Here is a 27,542-nt window from a genome sequence, read left to right as displayed (position 1 = left end):
AGCCCAACAGCAGTGCTGGGGAGTCCTCCCTGGAAAACGGAGTTTGGAACAAGGTGCTTTTTCTGGGCTCTTCCTCACAGCCTTAAGGAAATAAAAAAATAATCCTCCATATTATTTTTTTAAGGGGAAAAGATTCTATAATATTTTAATGGCCGGAGAGATTTATAGTTGTAGAAATGCCTGTGCACTTAAAAAGAAAGATGAGGGTCCATCAGAAGGATGCAGAAATCAATACAGCCTTCCTGCTCTTTAATGCTGTTTCTCCGGGAGATGGTTTAAAAGCCGCTGCCCTCGCGGCAGGAGAGAAGGGAGAGCGGGATCAATTCTGGAGCAGGGCTTGGATGAGTCGGTGCGGAATGAACTTCGGCTGGGAGCCCTTTACAGGGAGAGCAAGGGGGTGATAAAATAGAGCTGCTTGGAGAGAAACTTTCTCTTCCCCACTCCAGCTGCTTTTTAATGCTTTTCCTGCTGCGTGAGAGTCTTTTAAGGCGGGGGAAGCTCTGGGGCTTGGTTTGATTTGTGTCGGCGTGGGTCGGAGAGCTGGAGCAAATCAAATAGGGAAAGGTGGGGTGATGGCCGGGTCTGCAGCCCCATGGCCAGAGGGACAGGGAGCTGCCGGGGGTCATCCCGGCCCCCCTGAGCACCCCACTGAGGACCCCTGGCCCCTTTTCCCCAGGTGCAAGGGGAGGGTGGCACCCAGCATGGAGGGGGTTAAGGGGCTTCTGCACCCCCAAGAGCTTCTAATGAGCCCAATTAGGGGTTTGTGCTCACAGGAAATTGCCCCCACCCGGGCCAGGGCTTTAAAAGGAGCTGGGGAGGGGAGGGGCGTCCAGGGTGTGGCTGCGGGCATGGCTGTTATGTGGGTGTGGTCACTGTGGGCGTGACTGGGATGTGGGTGTGGTCACTGTGGGCATGGCTGGGATGTGGGTGTGGTCACCGTGGGCGTGGCTGTTATGTGGGTGTGGTCACTGTGGGCGTGGCTGGGATGTGGGTGTGGCTGCTCAGGGTGGAAAAACACCCACGTGGAGAATTATCTGCAGCTCCAGGTTTGGACAAGCCTGCGAGCCCAAGGGCCATGGGCTGCTGGTGGGCTAGGGACACTGCAAACCTCTTGTCCTGGGAGGGAACCATTAACGTTATGGGTATAAACCAGACTAAACTCTGACATGCTTGTTCACCGCATGAGGTCTCCTCTAACACAACTTGTCATCTTTCAGGAATGACCTCGAGGAGCTCAAAAGATGCAAACAGGAGCAAAAATGAACCATATGGAGAGGAAGAAAAGGTGAAGCTCTGACTGAAGGCACCGGCCCTGCTCAGGGTGTGACGTGTTCCCGGCGGGGTGGCCGGCAGCAGGGGCTGAGCGGTGCCCGGGGCTCGCATGGAGCATCTTCTCCCGCGGCTGCTGTCCCCACCCGGCTGTCACCGCGTCCCCCGCTCCAGATGTGCCCCGTGAGCCTTTCCTGCCTGGGAGGAAGCCAGTCCCACCAGCCGAAAATGCGACGCTTGCAAACCAGCTCCCTTCTGCTCTGCGTGGTGGCCGCCACCGCCATCCCCACCGTGCCCTGGAAGGTCCAGTGTCCCCCGCAGTGTGTCTGCCAGATCAGGCCCTGGTACACCCCCCGCTCGGTCTACCGGGAGGCTGCCACCGTGGACTGCAATGACTTGTTCATCTCTGCCGTGCCCCAGGACCTGCCGGAGGGGACCCAGACCCTGCTCTTGCAAAGCAACAACATCGGCAAGCTGGAGCAGAGCGAGCTGGACTATCTCAGAAACCTCTCGGAGCTGGACCTGTCGCAGAACAGCTTCTCGCACGTCTGGGACCTGGGGCTGAAGAGCATGCCCCAGCTGCTCAGCCTGCACCTGGAGGAGAACCAGCTGTCGGAGCTGCCCGACGGCAGCTTCCCCGGGCTGGGCAACCTGCAGGAGCTCTACCTGAACCACAACCAGCTCCGCAGGATCGCCCCCCGCGCCTTCTCCGGGCTCAGCAGCCTCCTGCGCCTCCACCTCAACTCCAACCTGCTGAGGACGGTCGACAGCCGCTGGTTCCAGATGCTCCCCAGCCTGGAGATCCTCATGATCGGAGGCAACAGGGTGGATGCCATCTTGGACATGAATTTCAGGCCCCTGTCGAAGCTGCGGAGTCTGGTTTTGGCTGGGATGAACTTGAGGGAGATCTCGGACTACGCGCTGGAAGGGCTGCGGAGCCTGGAGAGCCTCTCTTTCTACGACAACAAACTCGTGAACGTCCCCAAGCGGGCCCTGCAGCAAGTCCCTGGCCTCAAGTTCCTGGATCTGAACAAAAACCCGTTGCAGAGGGTCAGGCAAAGCGACTTCACCAACATGCTGCACCTCAAAGAGCTGGGGCTCAACAACATGGAGGAGCTGGTGTCCATAGACCAGTTCGCCTTGATCAACCTCCCCGAGCTGACCAAGCTGGACGTGACCAACAACCCCAAGCTGTCCTTCATCCACCCCAAAGCCTTCCACCACCTCCCCCAGCTGGAAACCCTCATGCTCAACAACAACGCCCTAAGTGCCTTGCATAAGCAGACGGTGGAGTCGCTGCCCAACCTGCAGGAGATCAGCATCCACAGCAACCCCATCCGCTGCGACTGCGTCATCCGCTGGGTCAACAGCACGGAGAACCGCATCCGCTTCATCGAGCCGCAGTCCACGCTCTGCGCCGAGCCCCCCGACCTCAAGAGGAGGCACATTCGGGATGTCCCCTTCCGGGAGATGACCGACCGCTGTCTGCCTCTCATCTCCACCAAGAGCTTTCCCTCCCGCTTAGAGGTGGCGGATGGTGACAACGTCTCCTTGCATTGCCGAGCTCTGGCGGAGCCGGACCCGGAGATCTACTGGGTCACCCCTTCGGGGGTGAAGCTGATCCCCTACACAGAAGACGGGCGGTACAAGGTGCACCCCGAAGGGACGCTGGAGATCCGGGGGGTCTCGGCTCGGGAGGCCGGGCTGTACACCTGCGTGGCTCACAACCTCCTCGGCGCAGACACCAAGAGCATCAGCCTGACGGTCAACCACTCCTTCCCGCTCAGCCGGGACAGCCTGGAGCTGGTGGTGGTGGACGTCCAGTCCTACCACATCCTGCTTGCCTGGAAGCCGCATCTCAACACCGTCTCCTCCAACCTCACTTGGTCCAGCTTATTGCTCAGCCCCAACGTGGACACGACCAACGTGGCCCGGATCCCCACGGGGACCCACACGTACAACATCACGCGGCTGCACCAGGACACGGAGTACTGGGCTTGCCTGCACGTGGCCTTCGTAGACTTGCCGGCCAAGGCGGCTTGTGTGAGCGCCAGGACTCAGGAGGCTGTGCGGCGCCCCTGGCTGCCGCGGGGCGGGCAGGGCCTCCCGCTGCTGCTCCTGGGGCTGCTGCTCCTCGCCGCCGCCCTCGCCGCTCGCTGCGGCGCCGGCACGGAGCGCCGGGGGTGCCGGGAGCTGCGCGGCGGAGCCGCGGCCGTGCGGGTGGTGCACCCGGGGCCGCGCGGGGGGCAGCTGCTGGCCGTGCAGGTGCAGGCGGCCGCCATGGACTGCTGAGGAACGCGGCTGCTGGGCGGTGGGGCGGGGGAGAGGGAGAAACTATTTTTTACCAAAAAACCAACAAACCACCACACAAAACTGAGCAAAATAAGGATTTCCTGGACTTGGCCACGAGTCAGGGCGGGGGGAGGGGAGGGGAGCGGAGCGGAGCTGGCCACGGGGCCGGCAAGGCTATTGGTGGTCCCGGCGGGGCCTGGATCGGTGTGGAGGGTCCGATCTGTGCTCGGCTCCCAAAAGCAGCCGGGGGGGCTCCGAGGGGCCCCATCCTGAGGGGGATGATGCCCCGAGCGGTCAAAGAGCCATAAGGATGATCACCCCGTGTCCCCTGGCACCGACAGGCACCCCAGCGGTGTCACCTCCTTCGCTGGACAGTCCCTCGTTTGGGAATACAAACAACAACGAGAAAGCCTTTCCCTTTGGGGTACAGGGGGGTTTTGTTTCCTTTTATTTGTTTCTTTTTGGATTTTTGAGCACTCGGATAATCAGCCACAAAGCCGGCCCCGCTGCCCCGCTGTTCGCTCGCTGCCCGGCCGAGGGGAAGGGGGGACTTGGGCAAAATAAACAGGAATGATGACGGTGACACATCTCTCAGTCGGCATCCCTGCGGGGCTGGGGTTGATGGGATCCTGTATTGTCAAGGCTGTTTTGTAAACTTTTGTGGATAATGTTGAAAAGAGGAAAAATGGAAAGAAAAGGGGAGGGAGGAAGGAAGCTCGTGCTTTTTTGGTTTTGTATAAAAAAAGAAAACAAACAAAAAAAGAAGGAAATCCTTTGTGTGCTGATGTGAAGCTGGAGGGGTCCGGAACCAAACCGGTGCATCAGAACCAAACCGGTGCGTCGGAACCAAACCGGTGCATCCGGAACCAAACCGGTGCGTCCGGAACCAAACCGGTGCATCAGAACCAAACCAGCCCTCGCCTGGGGATCCTCCCATGGGAAAGAACAAGAACACCCATCCCAGCCGGAGCCGGGGCTGGGGGTGTCCCAGGGTTTGGGTAGCCGGGATGTTGTGTCTCTGGGGATGCGATGCACCCTGGGCTGTGCCAGCGCGGTCACGGGGCTTTGGAGGGACCAGAAAAGCCTTGATATGGTAAAAAGCTGCTTGAACTTCTCATTCATCTTCCCGCCCAGCGAGATGGGTCCCCGCTGGATCGGCGCCGCTCAGCCAGGCAGGCGAAACGGCTCCGGCGCCGGCGCTCGGTAATTATTTCAGAGGTAACGACCCTCCCGGTCCCCGCTCAGCACAGCACTTTGTGTGTGCTGGGGACCCAGCAAGGGCTCCGGGGCTCTAAGCACAGGCTGGAAGTGCAGGCTTAAATACTTTGCTGAATTAGAGTCATGATCTGCTTTAAAACCTGCCTGCGGAGCCCCAGCCCCGCTCAGGTGCGCAGCATCGGTGTTTGTGCACACAAACAGCCTTTCTTGTACAGCGGGGAAAGTCCAACGCAAAATATATTCCCTGTAGTCCAGCTAAATTGGTGCTGGAACACGTGGAAATAGTTGCTGAGAATTCACCCTGGTGTAAACACGACCCTGATTTAATCCTGCGTGTCCCCGCGATGCCCCCCGCAGCACCTGCATCTCCCATCCCAGCCCCATGGAGCATCACCAGCTCCCGAACGAGCACGGCCCCGGCCCCTCAGGGCTGGAATTTGGGAGGTGTAGAGGAAAAGCCTCTTTGGTTATGGTTATGGCGGCTGCTGCCCACACTGGGTTGGGATGAGAAGGCTCAGCCGCTGCCCGAGTTGCCTGCTCTCATCTACCCGCGATGCCCGCAGACCAGAGATCAAAACACAAGTTATGTGCAATTAATTTGATTTCCTTTGGAACCGGCGTGACCCGAGGAGCAGCACGTGCAGGGATGCAGCTCTTGGATGCTCTGGTGAACGGGCTCCCAAATTTCTCAAGCCCAACAGACCGTCACCAGCAGCCGCCGCCCCTCCTGGCTGCTCCAGCCCAGCCGGGGGCGCTGGGGAGTCCGGGGGGGCGACACGAGCAGGGTGGCTCTGTCACCTCCCCTCCGTCCACCTGGGCTGGCAAAGGCTTGTTTGGGAAACGCTTCTCCAGCCCATCCCACCGGCTCTCCCTGGTTTCTCTCCCATAAACCATTCTTCCTTACCTGCTTCACACGTTCCATTTCTCTCTTTTTTTGTTTGTTTTTCCCTTTTGTAAATTATCGTCACTTTGAGAAGTGACCAAAGGCCTCCAGGCGCCGGGAGGAGCGCGATGGGCGCGTATATGTTATTATAGGCAGTTAAAGAATCTGAGCAGCCTCTCCTCCTCTCCCCAGCACTTCCTCAAGAATGATTTCAATTAAAACACCCAACCTCCTCGGGAAATGTCAGCGCTATTATCTGTGTGCGTGATGCTGGTATGATGAAGCAGGTGCAGCTTCCAGAACCTTTAGGAAAATCCTTCATGGCCAGCAAATGTCTCATCGCTTCTCCCCGTGTCCCTTTATCACTGACCCACAGGTGGGGAAACTGAGGCAGGGAGCTGCTCATGGTTTCATCGCCGCCCCCGCTCCGAGCGCAGGCTGGCTCAGGACACGGGCAGCTCTGTGCACTCCACACCCAGAAGCCACCAAAGAAAGGGACATTCAGGAGTCACAGAAACACTTGCAGCTCATTGATTTTCTGTGGCCTTTTCCAGCCCTTCAGAGCTGCAGCAGCTCCTGCCCCCGCCAGCACAGCCCAGCCGACCCCCTAAATGGCTTCAGCTGTGTTCAAGTGGGTAATTTAAGCTCAGATCAGGCTGATGGAGAGCAGCAGGGCAGCTTGGAGCTGCTGAGACTAGAGGAGTGCTGGCCTCTCCATGGCTGGGGCAATGAGCTGCTCTGCCCTGTTCCCAGCTCTCATTTTCCTCTCTGCTGGCATTTTGGGGAGCTCAGCGCCCTCCCGGTGCTGGATCCTCTCTTGATGGGCTGTGGGGGATGAGGCTGCAGCTTCGATTTGTCCCATGGAGCAAAACATCTCTGGAGGAGCGAGGACTTGGGGACACGCGGCAGCATCGCAGGAGACACCGGTGGGTGCTGGTGTGAGACGGGCGCTGCTGCTGGGCCCCCGCTCTGCTTGTGATGCCCGTAATTAACTAGGAAGCTCCCATGCACCTGGGTGGCATTTTGGGGTGTCTGGGGTCTGACCCTGTGGTGAGGGAGGGTGTGGGGGGCAGAGCACCATGGACCCATCCCAAGGATGTGTGGGGCACCCTGGTACCCTCAGTGCTACCTGGAGCTCTATTAAATCTTAATTAGGTGGGGAAAGGGGAGGAATTGATTTTAGGTTTGCCTGTGGCTAAACGGGAAGAGCCAGGAGGGGGGAAAGGCGGGCAGGGCTCACGCTGACGGGGAGTGAATTTTAATAGGGAATAAGGAGCCAGAGCCCAGCTCGGTGGGGACGTTATGGGGTGAGAAGGGACCTTCTCCAAGTGGTTTGTGGCCCCAAGGAATATGAAACTCTGGCAGGGACTCTGGAGACACAGAGGGGAGGAAAAGCTGCGTCCTTCGCGCAGCCCGGCTTTGCAATCAGTCTGCAAAAATGGGTAAAAGCAGCAGAAATAACCAACACCAAGTGGGGGGTGAGCGGCATCACCTGCGCGCTGGGGCTCTGCAGAAAAGCGCCGGAGCTGGGGGCTCCTGGTGAATACCAAACAGCTTTGATCTCGCCAATCCTCTCTAAATCGCGAGCAGTGTCTTGTAAATCTTTAATTACAAGAAAACTGCAACCTTAACAGTGAACACACAAACCGCGTTGATAAATATTTAAAATCGCCACAGCGACAGATCTGAGGGAATTAAGAAAAGATCTATTGAAATGACAGTTATTAAAAACTAGATCCCAGTAAATGTTACCGAGCAGATAAATAATGCAGGTCCCGGGAAACGGCTGCGCTGGGGATGGGAGCCCCGGGCTCGGCACAAAAAGCCCAATGCGGTGGGGAGAAAATGGGGGTAAAAGCGTTTTAAAAGCACTTTGTCTCCTGCTTGGGAGTAAAAAGCAGCGAGTGCTGCAGCGCTGCTGGGGACTTGGGGGCTCTGAACCCCACGGTTCAACACTTTGCATGGAAATCCGGCTGGTTTGTCACTTTCTGACCAACGGTTGTGCGGCGGTTGGTCGGTACCGGGTTGTGCAGTGGTTGGTCGGTACCGGGTTGTGCGGTGGTTGGTTCGTACGGGGTTGCGTGGCCACGTCCCTCCTGCTAAACCCACCCAGCTCGGGCTTTGCCTGCTCTGCCGCTTTGTTCCCGCTGCTTGGCCCCATCTGCTTCTTTCACCTTTTTCTCTCAGTTTTGAGGTCACCGACTAAATTTCCATTATTAAATTTCCAGCGAGCATTAAGAATTTATTAGTTCGCTAAAGGTAACTAGCAAAAAGTTCATTATTGCTAATAGCGCAGGCTTCGCTGACACCGAGGGAAGATGCTCGAAGCGAGAATTACCCCAGCAACCTTCCCGATAAAATATTGATCTGAGAAGTTGGTTAATTATAAATATTACAGAGTGTTGCAGAAAGTCCCCCAGTTCTGCCGGTTTAGCTGTTAAGCTGCCCTGTCCTAAGGCGGCCTGATGGGGACCAGCTCCGCCTGGCTGAGCTGCATCCCCAGCTCAGCTAGACCAGGCTGGCCCAGCTCAGCCCAGCCCAGCCCCGCCGTGTCCCAGAGCCCGTTGTGGGCTGAGCGAGCGCTGCGGGTGAGGACGTGCGTGCTGCTGCGTTCTCCATCTCATTTACGGTGTGCTCTGCTGAACTGTGATAACGAAGCACTTAAAAACCCTAACGAGGGGGGGCCTGGCTTGTTGGCCTTGCAGAAGTGCTGATGCCCTCCTAGTAAATCTTTAATTGAAGTGGAAGGGAACGGGCGGCTCACCAGTATGGAGAAACCAGTAAATATTTAATTTGGGCACAGTGATTACACAAACAAGGTTGAGGGGAAGGATGGAGGAGACAGATAAAAGTGGCACCTATAGAACATTAAGTCTGGATAAAGTCACCAAGGGGATAAATAAAATATCCGCTTCCAGGAATAAAGTGCGGCAGCGCTGGGCTGCGCTCGGGCTCCTGCAAGGGCTGAGAATCAAAAATGATCTAAGAAAGGTGAAAACCCCCAAGGGAAAGCGGCTGGAGCTGCTGGGCTGGGAGGGACCCGTGGCTGGTGGTGCCCCCGGTGAGGTGCAGGGAGCTGGGCAGGTGGGGGCGCGGGGGGCCCTTTGTGGCCATCCCCCCACAAAGCGACAGCTGGAGGTGCTGCCAGAAGCAAATAAAGGAATAGTTTGGGTTGGAAAGGACCTTAAAATCATCCAGTTGCAGCCCCTGCCACGGGTGGGCACGTCCTGGGACGGGAGGTCTGTCCCTCCTGGAAACACGGACACAGCAGCATCACCATCTGTTTTACTGGAAACCGCTTTTACTTAAAGGTTTTTCCCGGAAACAGGGTACAAATTAAAAAATAAACCTATGTTAGCGTAGAATGCGCCCGATTTAATTCAATTCATTATGCGCAGGACACAAACCCAGGTCCTCAATTTGGCGGTACGTGCCTTTTTTCAATAGTGCAAACACACAGGTGTTGTTCAGCAAGCGCTGCTGCAGTGGCTGTGTGGGCGTATACAGAAAGGCGACGAGTTTTTCACAGCAACAACAAAAATATCTCTATATATATATGGGAACAAGAGGCTGCAGGGAAGGGAGATCCAGCAGGCGTTTTCTCTTTCTGGGAAAGCAAGTCTCTATCTTTGCCAGGAATACAACGTGCTCCTGCCGCCTCAGGGCTCTTCCCAGCGCCGGTTGTGTCTTCGGGGCCCTCCGGAGGTCCCTGCTGAATCTGGTGGCTCCGTAGCCGTGAAGCTCCGCTTGGCGCGGCAGGGCCAGTGCTGCCTGAGCTCCTTGGGCAGCACAGCTCTTGGGAAACTGCTGCTTATTTAAGCTTGAACTTAAAGCAACGAAAGGTTTTTCTCCCTTTCTCCTGAACCCAATGTCCAAGTCTCTCCAAGCCCCGGGTCGGGCGGTTACAGCCGCACACCACGTGCGATGCTGCCATAGCTTATTCTTCTGTCGAAGGCAAATCAGTGTCATGTTGTGCTATCTTACGCTTGCTAACTATTTCAGCTAAAAAGAATTAAGCTGTTGACAAGAAGTCACAGGTACAGAAAACAAGAACTGAGAGTTATAGAGATCGTTACAATGTAAGTTACCCTGCAAACTGGCTCTTTATCACCAACTGCCACACTGACAAGAATCTGCGTTTAATAAAGGAAGCTGCAGAGGTCTCAGGAGGATTTTAATTTGGATATTCAACCCTGTTACTGGAACTTAAACTCTCCTGATGTTTCTTGCTTCTGTCAACACAAATTACCTTCTTTTCAGTGTGGCTGGACCTGAACAATTCAAAAAAAAAAAGCTGCTTTTAGCAAAACATTTAGTTCTGAGAAGCAAAACAGTTCTTAGAAGCCATCGGGGCGGGAGGGAATTCACAGTGTTGAAGTGCCACAAAGTGCCACAACGTGCCCCCCGTAACCCGAGGCCCCAAAGGACAGAGCGTCCCCGAAGAGGGAGGACCCGAGGCGGCAGAGCGGCCTCCGAACGCGCTGAGCTCGGCGGGTTAAAGTGCATCACCAGCAGTTTAACAGCCCTTTGGTTAAGGGAGCAATAAATCCGCTTTTCCGTGTGGATTGATCCCCACGGACTGACAGACAGTGCACAAAACACCACGCGGTTATGCTCAGACTTTTAAAATACAATTGTAAATAAGAGCCAACAAGAGTAATCTGAACTATAACCAACACACAAAGAATCACAATACTACGGGACATCTGGAGTGGACCTGACTTTTGGCAGTGATTGCATTTAGCACCTACTCTGGTATCTTGGTGGTTCGGGACCTTCTGCTGGGCTGGGAAAGGGGACACGGCCTCGAGAAGCACCCAGGTACCAGCACCACCTTTACCTTTCCTTCTCTCTTCAGGTCTGCTCCCTGGATTAGAGAGAGAATTATAGAGGCGACCACAAAGCAGGGTTTGTGCTGCATTTAAATGTCTGTGTACCTGGAGGGTGAGGGCACAACTGCTCCTGCTGCGTGTCCTCCAAAGCCCAGGGGAGCGGGAGGGCTGAGGAAGATTTGAGGGTGTTCACGAAAGGCTCAGATGCTTTTCAACTGGATGTTCTAGCAGGGTATTAACAGCAGAGCAGCCGCTCTGCAAACACCTGAAGTGTTAAACCACAGGGAAAGAAAATCAGCTGATGTTGCCACCAGATATGTGACCTGAGATAGTTATGGACTAGAAGTCTGGGAGAGTAAGTCTGGGAGCAAGGGCACCTTCACCTCACCTACCGAACCTACGCTAACGGAAACGTCGGAAACTGGGTTATTGACTTCTCACTGCCCTCAGAACTGATCCTTGGAGAAATGGCTTATTGCATGGCAAACACCTTGGTCTGCCCTCCCACTCTCTTTGCCACCCCTGTCTATCTATAAATGTCTATATATCTATATATGTCTATCTATCTTGGTCACAGATCCCCTCAGAACCATTGCACAGGGTTTGACTTACTGGAGAACAACGCTCCAACAGCCAAAGTTAGAACTCTTTCCAAAACTTGCTTTCTGCAAGGACCAGCTGCCAGGACAGACAATCCCAGCGGCACCGCTGAGCTGACATCAGAGGATTCAGGGAATCCCAAAGTCGGGGCATTGACAGCAACGTGCTGATCGCTCCGGGCTCCCCTGGGCTTTAATTTAAGTGGACATCGAAAAGTGGATGCTTCTTCATTTGCTGCAGACAATTCCTCAGTGCTCCCGGTCAGGTTTGAATCTCAGTTCTCTTTGGTGTTCACCAGCCGAGCTCTGAAGTTGTGGTTTGTGCGAGTGCAAGAGAAGCTGTTGGTGGAGGCCTGAGGTGGCCCAGCTACCCCATGAAGATCCTGATCACCATCTCGATGTCCTTCCTGCACACCGGACACGGCGATCGCTTCTTCTTCAGCATCTTGGCACACCTGAAACAGGCCACAAGGTGAGCAGTCCTCCCGTGGACGATATTCCCATCCCGCGGTCTGTGATGGCACAAGAAGCAAGGACTCAGTAATTTTTTTATATTCTCTAAAGACTCTATTTCTTCCTCCTTTTTATGCTCGGCAAAATGCAACAGAGGCTTTTTGCTTTCACACTCTCGTGCCAAATCCAAAGACTCAATAGAGCTGCCGGGATCTACACGGGATTTGTTTTCTACCAGGTACAGGTCTTTGGGTTGGCCGATGGGAGCAGAAACGGTCCTTCGGCAGTCGGGGACGTCGATCCCGTCATCGCGGGCTTTGTTCTGCACAGCGTCAATGTCTGACAGAGACAGCGAGTGCGCCAGCCGGGGGCAGTCCGAGTACCAGTCCTTGCGCAAGGCCCAGCAGCGGTAGCAGTACCGTTTGCCTGGAGAGTTGAATTTCCTGCACTTGGTGCATTGCCAGCAGTCCTGGAGTGATGCAGGCAGAGAAAAACGGCAGCGAGTTAGTGGATTCTTGTGTGTGACTCGCTTCCCTGACACAGGAAAAGCTGCAAAGCAGCTTCATCAGAAAAGGGCATTTATTACCAAGTAAAAGTTGCACATGCATGATTGCTATCAGCACCTTGAAAAGCCTGAAGAGAATCTGGCTGCCCCTGTGCATTCTGGAGATGCAGATTTCGCTACATTTTTTTGCTTTTCTTGGCTTTTGAAACCCAAACAAGAAATCAGCTTTTCCTACCACAACCAGCAGTGTCTGCAGACAGTACTGCAGCCCATCGCACGCAGGGACGCGGGCCGGAGGGACACCCACCTCAGAAGCAGCTTCTGTGTCGGTGTCATCACTTAAGCGTTGAGAATCCTCAAAGTCTTGCAAACATGTGTCCTCGGTCACCTGGCAAGAGTGGAAACGTTGTCAGAGGGCACGATGATCTGTATAGAAATACAGTGAAGTTGCTGCCAGAGTTTGCATTAGTTTTAAGTTTGTGCCTTGACGATGCATGCATTTAAACCAAACCCCAAGCAGGCTGAAGCTGCCACCCCACGTATGGAACGGTGACAGCGTTTTCTGAACGGTTTCAACTGCAGATGGTTATAGATCTGGCTCCTCCAAACCAGCACAGCACCAAAACGCAGATGAAAAGCCAATGATTTCTATAGGATGGATTAAAGGCCAACCTGTGGAACGCACACCCCGCGGCTGTTTGAAGAGGTACCTTTTTGTCACCTTCTTTCGCTTCCTCGCAGTCAACCGCTTCCACCTTGACTGTGGCGCCGCTCTGATCCGACGGGCACTCGTTGAGGAACCACAAGTCATCGGTGGTATCGGAAACAACGGCGGTGTCGATGTCCTGTCGGAGAGGAAACGAGAGCGCTCAGAGCTCTGGTCAGGAGCAGCAGAACCAGCACCGCAGCCAAATGTCTACACACCTGGTTAGTCTGAATATCTGTTGATCCGTTACTTCTGGACTTGTAATTGCTTCTGAGGTTGCCTAAAAACCACCATGGAAGACCAGCTACATCCCATTCCTCAAACACGAGGTCCAGTTTAGGCTTCTTGCTTTTAGAGAGGTTTTCTATTAAGTCTTTGTCTGTAAGAGCCAAGTAGAGTCTAAGTCATGCCACACCTACACTGTTTAATAGACTAGCAGAGAAAAATTCGCCCCCAGTCCATTTCAGAACCTTTCTTGCTCTCTCTCTAGCTTTACTTTACTTCCAAGACTCAATCCAGAAACACAACAGTTCTTTCAGAGCTCTGCCCAAGCCGACACCAAGTAGATTTCTTGAGTGACTTGAGATGCAGAAAGAACTGGTTTGAATTTGGTTCACGTTTCCAGTGATGGCAGCTCCTGAATTCCGAAACCGGGCTCAAAATAGAAGCAGGAAGGTAAGAATCCTCCTCCGCACCCTGGGCCGCAGCCTCCCGTCCAGCCCGTGCGGCTCAGTCTGTGATCCCAAACTCAGTCTGAATTTCAAAATAACCTTCAATCTCTCTCCTCAGTGCCAAGAGTCTCAAAGGCACAGCCAGGACTGTTCCTGCCTCCTTTGTACACGCAGCCAGGAAAACATCTCCCGCCCTCATGCGATCAGGAAATACCCACGCTGGCCAAGAAGATTTGTTATTACAAATTAGGTTCCTTGATAGGAGAACAACGTGAGAATAGAGAATAGAAAAAACAGGAAAATTGCATCCGTAACATCACAAATTCATGAGTGGATCGGCAAGAAATCCCCAGGCATTAAAACAAATAAAATGTCTAAATATGAAGGAGCTGTATTATGCTTAAGCTGGATAGAAAAAAAAAGCCATTGTTCTTGAGGTCCCCGAGCGGTTTGCAGGTAATGACTGCAACGGCTCGCGCTGTTCTGTGGAATCAGAGAGAGCCCCTTGAGAAGATAAACAGATACAAGTATAATTTCAGCATTTAAAATACCCTTCAGCAAGATCTGCACCATTTTTCATGGCTTTATTTAGCGACAGATGTGCTTTTGGGGCTTCACCTGCCATTTTATTCAAAGTGTTTGTTTGTTTATGAGACCCAATATCCAAGCTAGAAAACACGTCTATCATAAAACACCTCTGGCAACCATTTGCAGTTTTCTCAATCTTTAGCATAAGATGATGATTTTTAAAGATTATATTCTACAAGAGGTTTTTATTGGTCTCCCAACACCTCCTCCAGCGTTTTGCTGATGCGGAGCTCAACGCGTGGCACTGGGGACGGGGCAGAGAGCTCGTGCACACGCTGTCACTGCACCAGAGCTGGAACTCACCTGGGTGCTTCTCACGCTGTTGCTCTGAGGCAGACGAAGCAGCAGAATTGCTCTCGCCCTCCATGACGCCGGTGTCAGAACCTTCCTGCTGGCTACACTGCGTGAAGGAAGGAAAAAGGGATGTTAGTCCATCAGAGCTTACAGGGACAAGGGGATGTAGCACTTCCATTCCGAGTCACCAGCTGCAGCGCCGGACCAAGTAGTTATGAAGTTATGAAGAGGAAAAAAAGGTTTCTGAACAAAACCTACACGCTATCGACCCTTTAAGGAGGCTAATGCAACTGTAATCAGCACAAACGATGTACTTGCAACCTAGGAAAAATCTTAAGACTGGCAAAAGCGCAAAAGTTGCCATCTTTAATGTGGTAACACTGTGATCTTTGTGAGTCTCTGGCCCCCAGTGTAACAAGACACCTCCTGGATCCAACTGCCCGAATCCCAAAATACACCTGGAAACAAGTTTGAAGTGCAAAGATTTTTCCCGGGTTGCAGATTCTGCCTGAAAGCTTCTGAAAACAATCCTGCCAAACACAAAACTTGTTCACATGTTTTAGAAAGCTTAATTATTTGGCAATTCCTACTCAGAAAGGGGACGGGAGAGAGGGGAGGAAGCCATGAAAAGACAGAGCACGCTGGAGGAACTGAGGACTAGAAGTGCTACACCCCAGAGAAACGCGCTCAGAGACTGGCACTCTGTTATGGAGAGAACAGAGAAGGGTCACTCTGTCCCTGCTGTGTGGACTCCGAGAACTTTTTCAGGAAGGTGAGGACCTGGCAGCCAAGCAGCACAAAGTTCTGGCAGTCCACCATGCACAGGTACAGAGAAGGGGCACTCTGTACAACAAAAGAAACCACCAGGCAGTGGGTTTACCTTCAGCTGGTCTTGGCTTGGCTTATCGACGCTCTGTTCCTTTGCGAGACTCTGTGCGGCATCTAGATAGCAGGTAAAACAAAAGAAAAAACCTTCCCTGGTAATAACCATTCTCACAACACAGAGGGTGTTCAGCAAGCAACCAACGAGCCAGGCTTGGCAGAGCTCTAAAGTCTAACGTTACTGTTTAGGAGAAGCAGAGTCGGCCCTTTCCTCCGGGTGGTACTCCAGGACTCCCCGGGGCCGTATGGAGCCTTCAGCCTATGGAATACAGAGTCTATGACCTCGGAGACGGAGCTCAATGAAACCTCACAGCACGTAAGAACCTCCTTCCCAATGTGGAAAATCTATTCTTCTTCCTACAGGCTGTCCTGCCATCGCAAGTTTTAAGTCCTTTACGGAAGAGGAGGCAGAAGCCCAGAGCAACAGCAGAAGGTGGGGACTTGCACCTGAAGGCTGGATCAGATCTGTGCTAAGGTGAGCAGAAAACAGTAACGTTTTTATAAATACGTGAGGACACCGACTCTTCCAGCTCAGGAAAAATGTCCTTCTTAAAAGGTGCGGGCAGGAAGAACAAAGACTAGACCAAAGAAGGGAAAATTCCACGCACAGCTCCTTCCTGGGTAACTCCGTACACATCCATAACGCAATTTAATCCAGCCGATTACCCTGGCCCCAAGAGTTAATTAAAAGGTCAACCTAAATAGCAAGAACAATCAAATTAACAGAAATCTTTCTACATAATAGGAGAGCTGCACTTAGGAAGTCCACCCTCTAAAGAGAGTGACTTGCTAGAGAACAGAAGATGCAGGAATGGCTCCTGCTTGCTCCCTTGTCAACTTAGCGGGGAAATTCCCCACCGAATGCCAGGCAGATGTGAACAGTCTGATTCCCATCATGAATCATGGCACTGAAGACACTGAAAACTGCTGCGATAGGCAGAAAAGTGGAGCACAGAGTGGTCCATAAAACGGACCAAAACACAGGGCCATACAATGACATGGCTTTATCCCATATGGTGCCTTTCATGCACTAGCTCTGCTTTCCTTTCTGCCCTTGCATCACGCTACAGCTTCTGCAGTCACTGATCTTTTAATATCCGGGGAAAACCGAGGCCGTTTGGCTCACCCGGAATTGCTTTCGCCCCACAGGGACATTACAGGAGGTGAAGACCTACCCTTCTAACACTTCGTAATGCCAACTAGTCTTAAACGCTGTGCTAAAAGACACCCCATCTATTGGAAAGCTCCTTTTCCCAAGCCAAGATATACTAGGAACTGACCACAAACTGTCTCACAGTGAGGAATTCCTAAATACATCTCATGTGGCTCATGCTTAGAGGGAAAGCCAGCCAGGGAAGGACGCCTCCTGCTAAAGAGCATTATGTAGAAGCTTAGTCCTTCTTACCAAGATGTACTGCAGTCACTTTTCTTTCTACAAGTGTACTTAAAAGAAGGGGCTGAGATAATGTGCAAAATGATGTGCTGATGAGCGCTGATTTGGCTAATGAACACAAGCAGCTATTACAAAACTACACACAAAGACCTCTTTAAGCCTTATGGCACTTCTAGTTATTGCGATGTTGTGATGGAAGAAAAACACCACCTAGAGTCATCCTTCCCGTGCGTTTGTCTGAGGTCTGGTCTGCCAAGCTTGTTTCGTTTTATAGTCACACACATCCACAAGCAGACACGGTATAACTCAGCCACCATCTCCTAAAGGAGCAGTATTTCCTTCAGCAGGTTTAAACATCAGTTACACCACGAGTGGACCACGCAGCACACCCAGGCACAGGCACACACGGAGCAGAGGGGACGGGGCAGCGAGCAGAGCACGTTCTGCTGGGATCCTTTGCTCTCCGCATCCGCTGCCGATGGGGAACAGGCCAGGGCAGCGCCAGCGAGGGAACAGCACTCACACGTCAGCCTGCAGTACCCTGGGGAGGGCACAGCCCGCTTGGGAAGGTTCTCCTGCATAGGAGAAGCAGGGGGCCCTCAGAGGCACCAACACATGGCTCAGAGCAGAGGACCAAGCAGTTTAGGGCCGTTTGCTCGGTTTCTAAATTTGCACAAGCATTTACATACTTGTGCAAAAATAGACTAAGCCCTTGTGAAGAACTGAGTCCGTCCTATCTGCTCAGAGAGCGCGGGAGCACAGCACAAGGCTCCACCGCTCTCCCGCTGCAGCTCCCTCACAATTTGCATGCTTGAACGTTTTTTTCAAACGGAGCTCACCAGCTGTACAACGAGAACTGGCTGCAAGGAAGCCGACAGCTGAGATTAATTTAAGAATAAATTTATGAATAAATGTATTCATTTAAGAATAAAGTTATGACTGAAGGACTTTTGATATAGATTTGATTCCTCTTATGAGCTGGGAATGTAACAGTGACCTTTAGAGGTTCAAGTGTTTCATTAAAGTCCAGACCTCTTTGGCTTGCAGATCTAGCCTGGGTTTCCACCATGCTTATAGTCAGTCTTAAGACTATGAATGTATGAGACCGAGACATCACAGTGTGCTATGAAACCAAGAAAGGACTGAGAAATCAATCGCAATTTGGAGGGGACACTCGAGTCACGGTGATTCGTACAGCCGCGGTATTTAGCTCTGCCAGCTGTGCTTCCAGACAGAGCAGCCACGTCACTCAACACCTGAGCTCGTATCACAGCTACTGGCGGTGGACACACAGAACAGACACGTACTCAGAGACTGCCTTGTTAAAACCTTCATTAACAGCTTGTTCCAACTTCCGAGACATTTCTCTTTTTTAAGTATCATTACTTACCCAAGTTACATCAACACTACATTGAATATAGTTGCCCGCACTGTGACAAACCTACCTGCCATAGCAGCAGAAGTCAGGTTCCGTTTCAACATGTCATACACTGGGCTGTGGGAAAGAAGGCAACAGGTGAATAGAGTCACAAACCCAAACAGCATTACCCCATTAAACCAGGGACAGATATTCTCTTTCATTATCCAGAGAAAGGCTGGAAATGCAGTGCCCTTTTACCACTCCTAAATGCTTGCTAGAGAGAGGACGCGCTCAGAACTCAACTGAAGGATGCAGATTTTAGCTGAAGTGTGAGATCAAGGGCCTAAGAAGCTGCAGAAATAAAAGGGGGAACAGGTGTCACCTTGAGCAGTTCACTGCTTGAACACTCAGAACGGGCTCTTCAAAACAAAGGAGCTAAACCCAGACTTGTGAAACGCCTCAGCAATAAACCCCTGAACAGGGCACCTGCTACTCACAGAGGTTTATGTGACAGCAAACAGAAAGTGACACCGAGAGTCTCCCGTCCCGAGGACAACCACCTCTATAATGCCATGTACGTTAAATGTCACCTTCTCCTACCTTGGGTCTTTCACAGAGAAGCTGTCCAGCCCCAGCAGTTCTCCCAGCTGATCTCCTCCGCAATAGACCATGTGTTGTTGGTTTTTGTCATAGAGCTGCTTTACCATTATATACTGTCCCAGGTAATGCATCACCTGTGGATACATAACGCACCATCAGCCACGTCCGCATGAGGAGCACAACACACGGAAACATCCTCTGAGAGCTACAGCGAGGGCTCCGGAGCACGAGAGCAGAAAGCCAAGTGTATTGAGTGTAATACAGGCAGGTTCCGGCCCCGTTACCCACCAAAGTGACCCCGCTGAACGACAGTGTTACCAAAAACTTGGTAACACTACTCCTTCCACTGCAGAAAAAGTGATTTAACTGAGTTAAAATGTTAATCTATACAAGTAACCTGCATTTAATGCTCAACTCTCCCCATTTAAACCATTCAATTTGTTTTTGCAAAAAAATTTAGGAGCTAAATAAGTTATTTAAATGCATAAGTGTTTAAAATAAGTCGCAGGGCTCTGCAGGAATATTTGACACATTCATAATGAAAAACCACTGCATTTAATTCTTGACAGGACACTCTTGTAAATCACAGTGTCATTTTTTTTAATCTTGTACACATATTGCATTTTAATCTTAAAAGAAATGAATTCACGGGGTCTCTTAGGTTCGGCTGACAAGCCATTTCAAAGGCAAGTTAAAGAAAAATATCAACTAGATTTCAATTTTTAAGGCTTTCATGTGCTGAGCAGAGAGCAAGACAATCGAACAGAACCTCCCACGCGCTCGGGAAGCGGCTCTCCCAGCTCTCAAGATGTTTCTGATTTTCCAGGATAAATAGTTTTCTTTAACACTTCACACTCCCATTCCAGTTCCTCTGGGGGCTCTTAAGACAATTTATGACTGACTAAATCACAGCAGCCCTGAGGGGAAGGTATCCTTATTTTGCACATAAGGCTTCAAAATCCAGAAAAACTAACAGCAACCCCTCCCCATGAAGAGCCACGTCCCAAAACACAGGGACAGGCACCATTTCAGTGCCTGGAAACCGAACCCACCTCCTTCAGCGTGAAGGTTTCACCCTGGGCGCCCGCAGCCTGCAGAACCTTCAGAAGTGGCAGTTTGGGTCGCACCTGAAACACAAAAGTGCAGAGTTTTGTTTGAACGTCACCCTGGCACATGTGGCTGCATCCCACTGGCCCTGAACAGCATCCCACTGCCCCTGAACAGCATCCCACTGCCCCTGAACAGCATCCCACTGCCCCTGACCACTGCTTGGGTTGGGTTGGAGGCGGTGGGGACTCTGCTTGCCCCAGGCTGACTGCTGAAGGCTGGTGTTCTTTTCTCACAAGTAATCTGCATGGACAAATGCTTAAAAAGAAGTTAGAAGGACTGAAAATCAGCACAATCATTCTGACTCAATTACAAGACAAAAAAAGAGCCAAGGAATTTGGGCGGCCAGCTGTAAAGGCTTTAATCACTCATTGTCCCATTAACTTTGTCATTCACCCTCAGAGCCTGGTCTGGAGTCCCAGGCAGTGACTCACCAAACCACTCAGTCATTTGTTTCAGGGTAAGGCTGGTGTGTTCAGAGCAGCGCTCCAGGAGCAGCGCCTGCATCTGCTCAGTTCGTGCAGTTAACAAATCAGGTCTGCTCTGTACAGACCTTGGGGAATATCTATTTATTAGGATCCATGAATAGGCATGTAATAATAACACTGCATTAACCACAAGGTGTGGTTAATTAACACCAAAGATCAGAACCTGTATTATATAAAACATATAAAGCATTCTGGGAACGATCCAACTGCTCCACAACCCCTTCAGGTTTCACGCACATGCCCAAGCAGCTTTGAGCAGCAGATGAGACAGATGATGCCATATAAAACAGCAGCAAGTTTTAAACAGCTTCTTCCCCCTTCATTTATTCCACAAGAATTTTAACAATTCCTGGGAGTGCAACCACCGAATCTCTTCCTCCATTCTTGTCCACCAGAGGCTCATACAGAGACATATTTCCATCTGTCACAGGACAGAAAGCCCAGACCTCAGCACATGATGTTCTTTGCTGTTTTCCCTACATTTTTACAGGGCTTAGGCTCAAGGCAGGTGATCTGTGCCAGCTGGTAAGGGCTTCACCTCTCAGCCTTAGCTGGGTTCACCTGTGTCCCATACCCACCTCTCTCTTCTGCCTATAGAAAGGCATATAAGTATTTCCTCTCACAAGGAGCAGAATCAGTTTGTGACCCTACAGTGTCTCCTCAAGGGGCAGCCTGAGCTGCAGCACCATCTTCCTGCACAAGGCAAGGAGATGAGGTTTTGGTTGCTTGTTATAAATGTAATTTGTCACTTGGTTATCAGATGGTCTCTTGGCAAGGTATCTGTTCCTTTTCTCACATTGGTCAAAAACCAAAAATCTTCTCTGTGAATGTGTCTGCTCTGCCTGTTCTCTCATTATTCTGTTTGTTAAATGCGTTTTCAAGCCCAAACAGAACAGCTCATGTCCAGCCCCAACTCCCGTTCTCAAAAACAGCTTTTTCACTAGGAAAGAGCTGAGCACAACTCAAATAAGTGCTTGTGTCAGCACATCTTTTTAATAACATGAAATTATGTGTTTGCATTCATTCATTTCTCTAATGACCACTCTCAAATGGATTTTGAAGTAACTCCTTCTATGTCTTTCTGATTAAAAAAAGCAACCTAGTTAGCTTGATCACTTTAAAATGGGTCTGCAGCTACTACAGCACAGCCCAAATGAAAGTGTTTATTCGGCACTGCCTGGGACACTGACTGTTGACAATCAATATTTTGCTACTAATGCCAGAGCCCATTTGCTTATTTTTTTCAGGCAGAGTGAGTTGAATAAATAAGCATATACATCAATTCTGCACAGGACTTGGCTACGGTTCAAAGTTTCTAAATTAAGCCTCAAATGGGAGGATCTCTCAGCTTCCCATCAGCTCATTTCCATTCCTGCCACATCCCCTCATATTGTGGAGATGTTTTTTACAGCAAATTGGCTTTGGAAAGGTGGATGCCTGTCTTGGAGAAACTGTCCTGATTTTTAGACCAGATTTCTCCAGTTATTGTTTGCAAATTTCTCCTCTCTGGCTGTCAATGTGGTGTGACACAGCCAGTCTATTATAGTGAAACCGCACACCGGCCATGCTGACCTTGGCTTGCAGCTACTTCTTGTTCCAGGGACAGTCTAGGAATAGTCAATTAGAGGAGCACTACATGTTCAACGCTCACCTGAGTCCAGAAAAGCCACAGGGATGTGTTGCTGACTAGAAAAAGCCCAGCACACAAGGTTACAAAGCTCCAATACAACTGCCAGAGTCCAGCACTAGCAGAAATGCTCTATGCGGAATTCTTTAAGTATGGGTCCAGCACAAAAATACATGTTTTATAATATCTTGTAAGGCCAGTTTTACCTTTTTTCCCCTCTTCCCCCTTTAAAATGTTCATAAATCAACACAATTCAGGATAAAAACCCTTCTCCATCAGGCTAAATTCTTCTTACTTAAATGTACTTGGAGAGTTTTGACTCGATGGAATTATTGCAGTAGCGAGAAGAAAGCTGTGAAGATACGTGGGAGACACAATTACCTGGTGAACTTGTCCGAGGGTGAGCCGGCAGGCGCTCTCGGCTGCTGGAGGCTGGGCAGAGCTGGAAGATGTCATTGTGGCAGTGATGAGCTGTCCACAGCACAGACCTGCAAGCGAGAAGATTCATGTCGCCGTTAAGCTGAGATGTGGTCTTGAGTTTAACCGCTTCTACTTCTTAGAAGCTTCAGGAAACTGGTGTTTAAAATTAGCCCTACATGTGTATCTTAAATGACTGCGGTATGTTAATGTTACCGTGTCCCCACCTGCTCTGTCCAAAGTGATCTGATTGTCCTACCAGAGCTGCAAACAGCTGTGTGAGAACAACTGGCACAGATGTGCTGTGGCACTGAGGATGCTTTGAGTGCCCATCTCAGCACAGTGAGGAACTGCCAGTTTCCATCGAGCTGCAAACTCTGAACATGGTGAAACCCTTGAGTCAGAGCGGGGGGAACAGCAGCTGACTCACAGTTAACCAGACTGGAACCTTCCCAAGGCAGCGACCCCCAAAAGGAGGAGCAGTCAGTGCTGATTACGGTGATTAACACATATTAACACATTCCCCACCTGCCTTTCCAAGAGCTGACAGCCTGAAGCTGCAGCAGCTTCATCCCATAGATCCAGGCTGTGAATTAAACAGTCCTGAGCACGGTACTGGGTGAGATGAGCCTTTCCTGGAAAGGAACAGAAGGGGAAGTCCTGCAGCTATTTGAACCGGTTTCAGTATCCACCCCAAGCGCTCAGCTTCATATGCAGAACGAGCTGGAATGACTCATGGTCACAGCACAATTCAGTTTAATCTACCCTGCCCAACAGGTCTGAAAACTTATTTATATTTAAAGAGAGAGGCTGATGTACATTAACATGGCACTGGAAAAGAAAAAAAAAGAAGTAACTTGAACCTGCTGGAGAAGGAACTTGTGTCTTGACCTCTTAGTCTCAGCACTAAAGCTTAAACCAATAAAATTGTGGTGTGTCCCCAGACCCAGTTAACAGAAAAATCTCCATTTCAATGTGAATTTGGTTGCACTTTTGCAGGCAGTTCTGAAACAAGCCCTGGGGCTGCTGCTGGGCAAGCTGGTCAGAGCAGGAGATGAAGAAATCGGACTGAACAGCAGCTCGGGTCACTGAACGCTGCAGCTGCTCAACCCTCCCGCCCCTTCCCAGCATGAGAAGGGACTCTGGTAGAGGCTTCTGAGAGCTCCTGTAGCACTATGTTTCTCTTAAAGAAAAATTAGAAACAAAACCATTCCCAAAGATCAAGTATATCTCTAAATATTTATGAAAGACTGGTTAAAACATATAAAATATTCAAGTTTGGTAAATAACACCGATAGTGACCAGATCTAGGCAGTAACTCAAAATAAGTGACTTACAACAGCTCAGACCACTTCCATTCTACCAGCATCTTAAATCTTAACTACGGTATCCATTATACTTGATAATGCTGAGCGCATTGTGACACAAACTGCCCCACAGGACCCTTTCCAAGCTGCGCCGAACTTTGTACCCGCGGCAGAATAACTTACCACCCTTGAACTGCTCTGCTGGGGGTGTGGATCAGTCGGCCAGGGCAGCGGCCGCCTCGGCCTCCCTGCGCTCCTGCCAAGAGGGGTCCGTGTGTCCCTGGGCAGCGGAGCTTCCTGCGGATGCTCCGAGTGGCTCTTTCAAAAAGCAGCGCGGGCTCCAGCTCATCTCAGGAAAGGGAGTCGCCCAACAAAACCACCCAGCGCTGATAAGAGCTGAGCTGGTGTGAAAAAGGGACAAAACGCATTCCTGGAAAGGCTCTGCTACCCCAGGTTGAGAGTCAACTAAAGCTCGCTTTAACTGTTTCAGTACTGGTTTTATTAGAGAAAGGCAAGTTTGTGCCTTGCCTCCAATCTTTACAGATAAATTGTATTTTTAGATTCTTAGTAATATTGACTTCCTTTAATTAGGAATCAGTCTTGCCATCACTGAATGCCGTCTGCCCAAGCGTGCGCGCTCTAAAACACGTCTGGACTGCAGATGCCCACAAGTTTTGTCATTGTCCTGCCAAGACAGAAAACCCCACTCGCGTTACCACCCTCTGTTGGAAATTCCTAAAGAACTGAGGAGTTTCTTGCTCAGAGAGCCCTATTTAACTTCCCCTGCAACTTCCCCCCTATTTTATGCCCAATACCTTACCCCACAACCCTGGAAGTGCCTAATTTGCAGCCAACTGAAGGAAGCACCAGTGAACTTACTGCTGTTGCCTCCTGGAGCTTTGGAGTTACATATATAAGAAAATTACGCTGGAGCAGAGTAATGACTCGGAGGAAACCATGAATCACAGCGCAGTCATGAAGTAACAATTTGTTCCATTGGAACAATTGATATGGTCACGCAGGCTACAGGAACAAGCTGTCCACCCGATTTGTGAGGAAAAGTTCCTGCTCTCAAGAGATCAAACCCCCACTAGAACATGGGGTTTGGTGCTTGTGGATGACAAGGTTTGGAACTAAAGATCTCAACAGACCCAGAGGGCGTGAGCACAGGGGGCACGGGCTTCTCATCTGAGAAGTTGTAGCTAAGCTTCTAATTCCAGTTCAGTTTCTGTTTTAAAGTCTCATTCCAATGAAAGAATATGGTTTTTAATTTCTGTGCAAAGTGAAAACACAGCAGGGAGTGTAAACCGGACATTTCTGGTGGGGCTGTGGGCTCTGTCATTGCTCCCTGCACCAGGGGGCCGAGCTCTGACACTCCAGTCTTGTCCTCAGCACTCGGGATATAAATGTTGACCCGTTTTGATCAGCACATTTCCCGTGCAGCCCCCAACAACAGGTTAACGCAGGACAGAGCTCAGCACCCGCATCTGTTAAACTGCTTCTGTCCAACTGACGTTTTGCACAGGTGAGCGTGTATTTTGACTCTTTTTAACCCAGACTCTTTTTAACCCAGAGCGCAACAGTCCGAAACTCTGCACTGTCCCAGGAGCGTTGGAACTGATCAGCCTAGAGATCAGCTATTAAAGTCCTTCTGTTTAATGTGTGAGACATAACATGGCTGATCTCAAGCATTATTAATCCCCCCAAAAACACTTCCTTGTTGCTAATACTGGACTTAGCAGAGCAGCGACTCCCAACCGTTAAACCGCACAGGCTCTGGGGAAGCAGGGCTGGGTTTACGGTATAAAATCGCCGTGTGAAAGACGACACATGGCAACGGCCCCCGTCAGCTCTCTGCTGCTGTCTGGTCATACCACATTCCTCTGAAACTTTTATCCTAAATGTTGCCAGAGTTTTTAGTGCTGTAGGTAACTACTGGGTATGAAAAGGCTTGGGGAAGGGGGAAAAGTGTGTGCTCTGGAAAAGATGCAATAATGCAGAAACACTTGTTGCACCTCCCTTTATTACTGGAGCAGACACTGAAGCGCCAGGAACTGCAGCCCGCGGGATGTCAGACAACGGGCACTGGGCCTTAAAAGTGTTCGGCAGGAAATACAATTAGAGAAACAGCTGGAGTTTGGGAGCTGTGTCTGAAGGGCCGCGCACAACCCGGAGCTGGGAGCTCTCGCTGTTTCCAGCACAGCTGAGCGAATGGTGCCACTGAGGCACCGTCTCTTCACTCAAAGGGGAGGTTTTCAGCTCGTTTTTGACGCTTCGTTTATTTTCTTCTGCCCAGCAAGACGATTTTTTCAAGCAGAAATACCTCCAAAGTGAGACACGGTAACCGCTCCCCCGGCTGTAAACGCCCAACCCTGGTGCCTCTGTCCCCCCCGTCCCCTCCTGCCGCCCCCCGGACCCTCCTCAGCCGCCCCCCGCCCGCTCCCCGGCACCGGAGCGCTGCGCCCCCGAGCCCCGGGCTCACCCTACAGCTGCTCCATGGGCCCCGGGCGGGGGCGGGGGTGGCCGGGGGATCCCCCTACGCCCCCCGCGGCCTCCGCTCCACCATCTTAGCGGCCTCCGGGCCGCCGCTTCCCCTCCGAGCCAACATGGCTGCCCCGGCGCTTCCGATCCGGCGGGGCGGGGCCATAGAGCGCGAGGGAAGTTGCTCCTAGAAAGGACGCGGAATCCCCGTGCGAGGAGCGCGCCCCCGTGTGGCGCTGGAGGACCGACCGGTAAAAGGGAGCACGTGTCGCCTCGGCCCGGTACAACCCCCCGCCCCGCGGTGACCGCTCAGCACGGGACAGAGCTGCACCCCGCTCCTGCAGGCCGGTGCGGGGCCTCCTCCGCCTCCCTCTGCCCAGCCGGCGCGGGGTCGCAGCCCTTCCCTGGCCTCGTACGAGCCTCCCGGTGCCTCCCCGACCCGGTGCGCGCTCCCCCAGCCCGGTGCGAGCTTTCCTCGCCTGAATGTACAGAATGGCTCTCCCCCGATGCTGTCGCACCCTGATATTCGTGTCCTGATAATGGCTCTGACAGAGCCCGGATAGCTCAGTCGGTAGAGCATCAGACTTTTAATCTGAGGGTCCAGGGTTCAAGTCCCTGTTCGGGCGAATCTGCTTTTTTTACTGCGATACTGTTTTTTTCTTTTATTATTTTTTCACTTCTTTTCTAGGACAATTCAGGAGCGCAACCAGGACCCTGCGCTGGGAAGGGCCCCTATTGCGGCTGGTGAAAAGGGTTTTGACGGGGAAAAAAAAAAAAAAAGGAGGAAAAACTTAGTCGCCCGAACAGGGACTTGAACCCTGGACCCTCAGATTAAAAGTCTGATGCTCTACCGACTGAGCTATCCGGGCTCTGCGAAAAACGTTTGCTCTGCCTCTACATCTGCCTGCACACGGGCTGAACGGCTGCCTGCACCCCGGTTTTGTCTGTACCCCACCCCTGCCTGCACCCCCCGGACACTCAGTCGTTCCCCGATTACCACCCGGTTTGGGACACAAGCAGCACCGGTGGATCCTGCACCTGGTCTTTCCATAGGTGCCAGCTGGGTGTCAGGCAGGGGATACCCAGCAGAGCAGGGTCCCCCACCGCGAGTTTTTGGGGTACACCCATCTCTGCCCCCTCACAGCAAAGCTCAGTACGGGGTGTGTGGATGGGAGGGCAGCGCCAGAGGAATCTGGGGTGTTTCAACGGGCGTCAGGCAAAGTGTGAAGAGAAGGATGGGGAGTAATCCAACCCAGCACAGGGGGTACTTGGGGTGTGTTCAGTTAGCCGGATTTCCCCCGTCTCCCGGCAGCACCGCTTGCAGCTTGTCCATGAGCTGTGGGTGATATTTTTTGACAGCAAGCAGGAGCAGCCCGTGGGGCTTTGCAGGCAGATGTGGTGCTGATGTGGGCCATTTTCCCATCAGGGCCTGGTGGGAGATGGGGCCTGGGGGTGCCCAGCTGCACTGGGGAACCCTCGAGCCCTGGATTCCCCCCGCATGGGGTGGTGAACCCCACAACAACCTCCATCCTCCCAAGCTCCTGGGAATCTTCAAGGGCCCAGGGAGGCT

The 27,542-nt window shown here is 51.7% G+C and overlaps 2 protein-coding genes across 3 annotated transcripts; one reads left to right on the top strand and one right to left on the bottom strand.

The window, feature by feature from the left end:
- Window positions 1–1,443: 1,443 nt before the first annotated feature.
- On the top strand, window positions 1,444–3,561 carry LRRN2 (leucine rich repeat neuronal 2; the record flags this gene model as incomplete). Its single annotated transcript, XM_082069107.1, has 1 exon — window positions 1,444–3,561. One exon carries the CDS (start codon window positions 1,444–1,446, stop codon window positions 3,559–3,561), a length of 2,118 nt encoding a protein of 705 aa, XP_081925233.1.
- A 5,380-nt stretch (window positions 3,562–8,941) lies between these two features.
- Window positions 8,942–26,113, bottom strand: MDM4 (MDM4 regulator of p53). 2 transcript variants are annotated; one of them, XM_082069516.1, is made up of 12 exons: window positions 25,974–26,113; window positions 23,675–23,892; window positions 22,149–22,255; window positions 19,598–19,672; window positions 18,546–18,679; window positions 18,031–18,080; window positions 15,191–15,252; window positions 14,320–14,416; window positions 12,976–13,136; window positions 12,762–12,896; window positions 12,359–12,439; window positions 8,942–12,015 (listed from the first exon to the last, which is right to left on the bottom strand). In XM_082069516.1, exons 3-12 carry the CDS (start codon window positions 22,221–22,223, stop codon window positions 11,461–11,463), a joined length of 1,425 nt encoding a protein of 474 aa, XP_081925642.1. In that variant the 5' UTR covers window positions 22,224–22,255; window positions 23,675–23,892; window positions 25,974–26,113; the 3' UTR covers window positions 8,942–11,460. The 2 variants fall into 2 exon arrangements, with proteins under 2 accessions (XP_081925642.1, XP_081925641.1); XM_082069515.1 differs by lacking the exon at window positions 23,675–23,892.
- Window positions 26,114–27,542: the final 1,429 nt, after the last annotated feature.

Source organism: Streptopelia decaocto (genome assembly GCF_964273445.1).
Source record: "Streptopelia decaocto genome assembly, chromosome: 19".
NCBI classification, from domain to species: Eukaryota; Metazoa; Chordata; class Aves; order Columbiformes; family Columbidae; genus Streptopelia; species Streptopelia decaocto.
The sequence above is the reverse complement of the archived record's forward strand: the minus strand, read 5'-3'. Positions and strand labels throughout refer to the sequence as shown.

What these genes read in the sequence shown, in the direction of transcription:
- MDM4 (XM_082069516.1), bottom strand. Translation starts at nt 22,223, where the DNA reads ATGACATCTTCCAGCTCTGCCCAGCCTCCAGCAGCCGAGAGCGCCTGC. An exon ending in CCCTCGGACAAGTTCACCAG is followed by an intron (nt 19,673 to 22,148) that starts GTAATTGTGTCT and finishes TTTGTGTTTCAG; the next exon opens with GTGCGACCCAAACTGCCACT. An exon ending in ACAGCGTGAGAAGCACCCAG is followed by an intron (nt 13,137 to 14,319) that starts GTGAGTTCCAGC and finishes TGGCTCTTACAG; the next exon opens with ACAAAGACTTAATAGAAAAC.